Source organism: Rhododendron vialii, chromosome 8a, assembly GCF_030253575.1.
Source record: "Rhododendron vialii isolate Sample 1 chromosome 8a, ASM3025357v1".
NCBI classification, from domain to species: Eukaryota; Viridiplantae; Streptophyta; class Magnoliopsida; order Ericales; family Ericaceae; genus Rhododendron; species Rhododendron vialii.
Genome location: NC_080564.1, coordinates 8,645,386 through 8,653,753, shown reverse-complemented (window position 1 = coordinate 8,653,753; position 8,368 = coordinate 8,645,386). Strand labels below are relative to the sequence as shown.

General features: G+C 36.6%; 1 protein-coding gene and 1 long non-coding RNA gene across 3 annotated transcripts; both read left to right on the top strand.

Annotated features, from left to right (window-relative positions):
• Positions 1–455: 455 nt before the first annotated feature.
• Positions 456–1,867, top strand: LOC131335625 (transcription factor MYB1-like). The gene is made up of 3 exons (XM_058371075.1): positions 456–607; positions 868–997; positions 1,298–1,867. Exons 1-3 carry the CDS (start codon positions 487–489, stop codon positions 1,812–1,814), a joined length of 768 nt encoding a protein of 255 aa, XP_058227058.1. The 5' UTR covers positions 456–486; the 3' UTR covers positions 1,815–1,867.
• A 2,942-nt stretch (positions 1,868–4,809) lies between these two features.
• Positions 4,810–7,804, top strand: LOC131335628 (uncharacterized). 2 transcript variants are annotated; one of them, XR_009202566.1, is made up of 6 exons: positions 4,810–5,360; positions 5,447–6,142; positions 6,305–6,464; positions 6,793–6,950; positions 7,063–7,171; positions 7,253–7,804. It is a non-coding gene; the product is annotated as an uncharacterized LOC131335628 (long non-coding RNA). The 2 variants fall into 2 exon arrangements; XR_009202565.1 differs by lacking the exon at positions 4,810–5,360 and having other exon boundaries at positions 5,757–6,142; positions 6,295–6,950.
• Positions 7,805–8,368: the final 564 nt, after the last annotated feature.

Sequence of the window (8,368 nt, the reverse complement as noted above, 5' to 3'; positions counted from 1 at the left end):
ACTTTAACCACGTTAAAACTCATGTCAATCAGATACTTATTAATACCTAATCGAAGTGACTTTTTGCTTTATTAAACTAGTGTTATGGGTTGATCCAGTGTGGCCATATCCATTTTCAGAAACATAAATGTGATCTGATCAAGAATTAAACAGTGTTAAGATAATATGATTTTTGACATGCTTGAAGTTCTCAACGAACTCTACGACATGAACAATTCCGATCATGAAAATAAACTCTGTACAAGCCAATATCTGGCCAACTGCAAGGTGCAGTCCCCTTATGGGGACTGCCGACAAGCCAAGTCCACTAGATTCGAATTCTCGTTTTCAAGTTTAGTGGTGGGCGAAAATGCACGTCAATGACTAGTCTTTGGAGGCTCAGAATTTAAAACATGCAGAAACAGATGTGTTTGCTTACTTTGCATGTGTATAAATTCCAGAGGGTACGCTTTGTTTTTTAAGGACTTTGCATAAATAAGGAAAGAAATGGAGACGGTTCCATTAGGAGTGAGAAAGGGTGGTTGGACTGAGGAAGAAGACTGTCTTCTGAAGAAGTGCGTTGAGAAACATGGAGAGGGGAACTGGCACCAAATCCCTCGCAAATCAGGTCAGTTTTTTGGATAAATGAATCCCAAAAAAGCTGTTAGTTTTGCGTTATTTCTAATTAACTTTTGTTAAGATTTTAGAGATAATTTTATTGTATTATACTTTTACCGTCAAGACGAATACCATGCAAAGCTAATGAAAGTTCAAAAAAAAAAAAAACTCAATAATTAATTTAAGCTAAAGACAGACTTCATATGTGATAGTAATTCTACGTGGAAAAAAAAATGTGCAAGAGCATTCTTTTCGTGTTTTGTATTACAGGATTAAATAGATGCAGGAAAAGTTGTAGGCTGAGATGGTTGAATTACTTGAGGCCAAATATTAAGAAAGGGAATTTTGCTGTAGATGAAGTTGATCTCATTGTCAGGCTTCATAAGCTGCTTGGCAATAGGCAAGCGCTCTCTCTCTCTCTCTCTCTCTCTCTCTCTCTCTCTCTCTCTCTCTCTCTATTTTTATGCCTTCGTGTTGAAACATTAAGTGTTCTAATTTTCAATTTGTTTGAACCGGTGCAAAAATTTTATTTTTCTGATTATTTTTATATACAGGATCATAATTAATTTTTAGCTCTAGGACTCTTGTTGAAGAGCCCTAAGTTCACCGACTCCCAAGTCGGTGGGCGTAGCGTTATTATAACACAATATGCCATTTTCCGGTTTCACATTCACCACATTAATTGGTCCTCTTTAAACAGATGGTCGCTTATTGCGGGTAGACTTCCAGGAAGAACATCGAATGATGTCAAGAATTACTGGAATACCCATTTGCACAAGAAACTGAATGATCAAATTCGGGAAGATGTACAAAAATTGAAAATGACCAAGAGCACGGTGGAGAAAACCGAAGTCATACGACCTCGACCTCGGACCTTCTCAAAGAATCTATCTTGGCTGAGGGGTAAAACTATCATTACGGAGAAAACTCAGATGAAAGAAAATTTCTCCGAGCCATTCCAAATTCCTTCACCGGGAGATGATGACGGAATATTGTGGTGGGATAACATGTTGTCTGATCCTGATATTAACAGAGGAACGATAACATGGACCGATGAAAAAGCGATTATGGAGGGTGGGGGCGAAAAGAAAAAATCAGGTATGCAGGAAGCTGGTAGGGATTCTTTCAACTGTGTTCAAGAAGATCAGAGTGATTGGAGTGACTTTTTAATAGACAATATGGACCTTTGGGATATTTTGGGAGCTGATCTCAAGTAGTACTGTGACGTTTTATTTTTCTTTGATATATTTAGTATCGATGGAGTTTTGTCATTTATGATTTTAGTGTTTGTTTTTATCGATCAAATTAAGCAAGGCTTAATAAAATAGAGGAGACGATATTCACAAATAAAAGACTAAAAGAAAAAGATCTGTCCATTCCATTTTAAATTTTATATTTTACACACACAAAAATTGCATTTTCTCGTTCACAAAAATATATCTAAGCTAGCATTTGCCCCAAAAAAAAAAATTTGATTAAAACCTACATGATGCATAAATGCATCATCGGCCAAAAACCCTCAAAAGACTTTTTTTTTCAAATAAAAGTAAAAAAAGAACAATCATTGTCATTTTTGTGCATAGAGCATACTAGCGCTTTGCTTGTTCGATGTAAGGGGACAAAAAAAAAAAAAATTTGTGAGAACTCTTATTTTTTTATGTCCTCCTGTATTTTTGTGGATCGGCGCGTATACCTCTTAGAATTTACTCCATTTTCTCGCAAAATAATTAGGAAAACTTCCCAACAATAAATAAACAAAAAAAGTTGATGAAAATATATCGGTTTCAATGAGTACTTATTATGTCATTGGTTGAACTTAGTTTCATTTTTTAGCGAATTAATTAATTATATATATATATATATATTGTATCTCGTAAAATGTATAGAAAAATGAATAAAAAATTACATGTAGGAAAGAGAATATATGGTATAGAATCTATAGATGTGGTCGTGAGGACGAGTCGCTTTCCGATCGATCTTTTCAGTTAAGCCCTTCTAATTGTCACCAACACTGAAACCATGCCCCCAAGAGACTTTTGGACGAGAATCATTCAATAATGGGTTTTGCTTGGGTCTTGTGGGATGGTGAGATGGCCACCTGTACATGCATGCACTTTGAATTTTGGGCATCTTTTGTCGTCACATTCTAAGTTTATTTCTTCACAAATATTGCTACCGAACTTCACTGACTTATCTATCACCTCGCTGGTATCGTGAAGCATTATTAAGTGGAAAAGAGATGCATCTGTTGAATGATCCAAATCTCATAGGCCGTAGCAATGGAAAATATTGAGATTGAAGACAATGTTAATGATGGAATTGATACAAATTATTTTGTTGATTGCCCTCCCATTTCAAAGACGACAAAGGGGGGTCCGAAGCAAAAAAGAAATGATAAAGGTAGGAAAGAGTTGGGGATGCAAAAGAAACATTATGGACTTTGCATCAATAATACATATTCCTTAAAAGTGTGTACCATATGCACATATTATATGGTTCATTCATAACATTTTAGTGTATTTTGTAACTTGATTTTGTTTTAGAACTCATAACTTTTCAATAATACGATTCGTAATATTTTTATTATGATTCATAACATTTTGTTACATTCGTAACTTTTATACTAAAATCGTAACTATTTAGCAGTACCATTCGTAATATTTTCTCTATATATCACAACATTTTTGGAGTGCATATGATACATACCCAAATAAGGGATATGTATTATAGCATTTCCCTAATATCTATACCAGAGAAGGAGAACGCCACATTCTCAAATGGAGCAAATAAAATGAAGAAAATGACTTCAACAACTGTAGAGTTGAACCCAATTTTTTATTTGAAATATTAGATTAAAGTTTTCGGAAGAATCGTACATGATTTTTGATGTTGATTTCAATCTAATGAAGGATCTAAGTATTTAATATAAATCTGATATAAGTTTTTTAGTTTTTCAAATAATTTTCGATGCTGGTTAGGTGCATGGAAGGTGAAAAGGAATCAATTAATTTTGGAAATTTTGGTAAGGAATGAGCCGAAAGTTTCTAGTCGTCGTCATGTGGTGTCCGGTCCCTCCTCCATAATGTATTATTGTGGAATTCGTACACCTACGTGAATGTGTCTGAAAGAAATGAGGAACCCTGCTACACACATACTATATACACATAAATTGTGCACAGATTTTTCTGTGGGACCCACCACTGGTCTCATACAAATGAGCTAAGCCATTAATTAAATCCCTCCTCCATAATGTATTAATGTGGAATTCGTACACCTACGCAAACGTGTAGGAAAGAAATAAGGAACCTTGCTACAGGCAGACTTTATACGCCCAAATTGTGCACAGATTTTTTTGTAGGGCCTACCAATGGCCTTACACAAATGATCTGAGCCGTTGATTAAATGTAAAACATTTTTTTGAGGGTTACATAGGAACAATCAGCTCAATCCGATATCTATAGATGTTTATTTCAGGTTAATGAAAAGTTAGATGATTGGCTATTGAGCATCTATAGGTATTAAATTAAGCTGATTTTTTGCGAAAACCTTCAAAAAAATATTTTACATTTAATGAACGGTTCGAATCATTTGTATGGGACAAATAGTATCGTCGACCGTCCTCAATCATCAAGACCCCACTTGCTTAGTCCGTGTCTTAAATTATCACCTATAAATATCTACAGTAATATCCTTACTCTCCTTAAATTCAATCGCTAGACATATTTTGCCAATTTGGACAATTTTGCCTCTTCATTGGGAAGCCACTGATTTTTGTAGAATAGGGTAATTTCGTCTTTTAACGATATCAATTTGTTTGCTCCGCCTCATCCTTCTTTTCTTCGGCCTCCCATTCTTCTTTTCTTCCACGGGTTTAGAGAAAAAACAGAGAGAGAGAGAGAGAGAGAGAGACGCTGGTCTTCTCTTGGCCATCAGCCATAGCTTCCTCGTCACGGAGGCCGGTCATCTCACCCACCAGCCATAAGCTCCGGCTGGACAATTCTACTATCAAATCTTAAACCCTAGGTCAGAAATTGCAAGTTTCTATTGTTGATTTCTCTTCTTCTTATGCTGCGTGAAATGGTCATTTTCCTTTTGTCACTTAGTGGGCTACGTGGCATAAGGGGGTGGATTGCTTAATTTGGGTGGAATGGTTTATACATCATCATAAGAGAAAAGAGAGAGGGGTTTGCTTACAGTCATTTGTTCACGCAGGTTTGAGAATTGTTGGTTCTCGGATCTGGTCGGTGTTTTGGGAGTTGTTCTTTCCATTTTGGGTTTGCTTTGGGGTTGCTGTAGTTTAGGCTTTAGTTCTTCCGATTATGAGGTTGCTTCGTTTCTTCCTTTTCCTGATTTCTAATTTTGTGGTTTATGTGTTTGATTTGTGCGAGTAGAGTTATTTAGAGTAGGAGTTTTTCATTTTACAATTCTTTTTTGTATTGTATTTATGTTGCATGTGTCGTTTCCTCATTTCATGAAGGCTCTGGGTATTTTCGATTTTGCAATAAGAGCAGGTATTTTTGATTTGCCATTTGTTTTTTGTATTTTCGTGTTGCATGTGTCCTGTGTCCTTTGATAATCCCCCTTTTAACTGCAGTTCTTATTTTCATTTCGTGTTTCAATTATTTTGGTGTAGGAAACAACTTCAACCATAATTCCTAGATCATGGAGTATTAACCCTGCTAAAAAATTGGCTTGAACCCCTTCCAGATGGAAGCTTACCAAATATAAACATCCGTGCAGCAATATTGAAGATCTTAACTGATGTATGTCCTCTAGTGGGATATTTGGAATTGTTGTTGTTCCTTTATGGAGATTATGTTGTCACTGATTTGTTGTGTATTTCATGCAGTTTCTAATTGATCTAGAGCATTTCGAGAGAAGAGAACAACTGAAGAAGAGTGGTCTTGGGAAGGTTAGGGTTCAGGTTATGTGGCAGTGGTTGCACATCAGTCATGCTTCTGGCTTGTCTGTTAACTATGAACAAAAAACTTGCGAAAGATTGGGTTGATAAATGGGTAATTGATTTTTTACTCTCTCTTCACTTGGGCATCCATTTATCAGTCAATCTTCACATTCCTCTTTGTAGGTTGAAAAGTTTGCAGTATTGTATGCCAGAGTACATGGTAGGAAGGTGACAAAATGGCCGGTAAAAATTTGTTTCCACATTGATGCTCACATGAAGACATGTTCTCCAAGTTTTTTACCAAAGCTTGTCTTCCGAACTGAAGAAAAGAACGAAAAGAAACTGTTATGTAATGATGTTGATCTAAGTTTTTCTTTGAAAGCCAAAACCATTCCTGTTAGATAATATACAATACCGATCCTCACCTGATGTTTGGTCATTCAGTGAATAAACTTCAGAGTTGACTACTAAAAGGTATTTTCTTTACCCATTTGATGTTTGACTGAGCAATGTTGATATGGTTGTATCTATTTTACACTACTCTTACATGTAGAATTTCTTGGTTATTTTCTGTAGGCCTGCAAATAAAGCTTCAGGAATGGAGTCTAGAGATGATGATCTTGATTTGGCTGAGTTTTCACAGTAAGTTGTCTTAATTAAATATAGTTAGTTTGTGCCAAATTAGGCAGTCAAGTTTGAATAAAATTAGTTTGTGCCAAATTAGGTAGTCAAGTTTGATTAGGTATTCGTTTGTTCTGCACCATGGTTCGAATTTGAATGCTGAAATTTTTGAGGGAAATACAGGGAAAGGAAGTCTAGGCAGTCGTCTGGACTTCCAGACAACAAGCCTCTAGGCCTGAAGCCATGCCATTGGATTTCTTAGTTCGCCCTCAATCTAAAATAGATCCTGATAAAATTAGGGCCCGTGCTAAAACGGGTTATTCATGATCATCGCAATCTGAAGGTTGGTTTCCCTTTCCCTCTATTGCTTACCTAGAATTGATCCAGCTGCCAAAATTTTAAGTTACAGGATTTATGTGTCTCATTGAAATTTGATCTGTGGGTGTGCAAGTTGCTGATCATTGAAAGACAGTGCAAGTTATATGTTTGTTTCATGCTTGAAGTGCTCTCTTGCCTTCTCAAATTACTCACTTGGAAAATATTTTAGCAACAGTCATATTTGGTTTGCATAGTTTTTGAAATACTTACTAACTGTGCTATTATAGTACCCATATACTATCACTCTACTAATCAGCTACCCTTAACCTTACTTTCATACTCTTCCTATGCAGACACAGTACCTAAATGTCCAAGGTATAGCAAAGGTCACCGATTTCGCGCAAAACTGTTACTACTTGGCTTGCTCAATCTGCAAGAGAGCAACAAATGCATACAGAAATGGAGACTTTTGGTGCAACTACTATGCCAAAAAAGTACCAGCCCTGACAAAGTAAAAAACCTTCTCCCCTACCTTCATGCAATTTGTAATTCAAACAGAAACCACACCATCCCTACACAACTAACACACACAACTAAATAAATTAAATCTTCCTAATTTGCAGGATCAAATTCATTATCTAGATCACAAATGCAATTGGAAGCATCGATGCAGCAGGCTTTTCAGAAGTTGCAGCAGAGGCCTACAACATTACACCAGCAGATGCAATAGATGTAAGAAAAACCACTTCATTCACACAGAACTCAAATACTCTACATTTAAAAAAAAAAAACCTAACCTACTACTAAATGCAGGAAAAACTTGCTCTCCCGGTGCTTCATAAACTAGGCAAACCAAGGAAAAGCATCATGACATTGAAGGCTTACATACACAACTATGCAGGGCGCATCCAAATAAAATTCAACGCGCACTCCATATCTATCGAAAACCTCCCAGAACCAACAAACCGTTCAGAAGAACTTCTTGCTTTGCCTCCAAACACTTCAAATAAAAAAAGCAAAAAAGGGGAGCACGAATCAAGCAGCTCAACCTCCGCCCCAGCAATCAACACCCCAGCATACACCAGCCCAACAAAATACATCCCAACAACAGAAGAAACTTCCAACAGCCCCAGTAGGAACAAATAATCAGCATCCATAAGCTGCAGAACTTTAAAAGCTTTTGGCATGAAAAAGTTCCCATCAAAAGACTTTTGCTTGATCTAACTTGCACGAACTCTGCCTTTTGTAGTTGTATAAAAAAACTCGTAGCCACAGTCATGCAATTAGCAACCAAAGACAGCAACATATCATGACTGGTCTATGTAACTTTTGCTATGATCAAATAAATGGTCAAAGTAATGCATATAACTTCTGCTGCGAGTAACTACATCCAGAATATTAAGAACAACCACAAAAAGATCTCCACAACGGGCATGACGGACGTGCTTTGCACGCCACCCTGCATCTAGTATTAGTAACATTTATGAATTGGGCCCGCGACATCAATCACCTACAAGTTTGAATAGCAACCTGAGTACAAAATCATTAACAGAATATAATATGCTGATTTACATCGAATTTACACCGAATGTATATCAGCACATACATATATGTAATGTATCAGTCTCGAGACTTCCTGTAAGGGCGTCCGCAGTTAGCAAAGTGCAGACCTTCCATTTTCTGATCAAATTTCGATAATTCAAACCGCTCAATATGATTAGAACGTGATTTTAAGGGTCCCCGCGACAAATCAGCAAAGAAAAGACCAGGTAAGGCTTCATCCAAGCAGTTTTCATTGAATGGTTCAAAAAAAACTGCTCAGATGGAGCCCTTCCAGTTCATTTTTTTTCCCAATTTCTCACGAATACCTTTAAAATTACGTTTTGAACACATTGAGCGACTCGAATCATCAAAATTGGATAAAAAAGG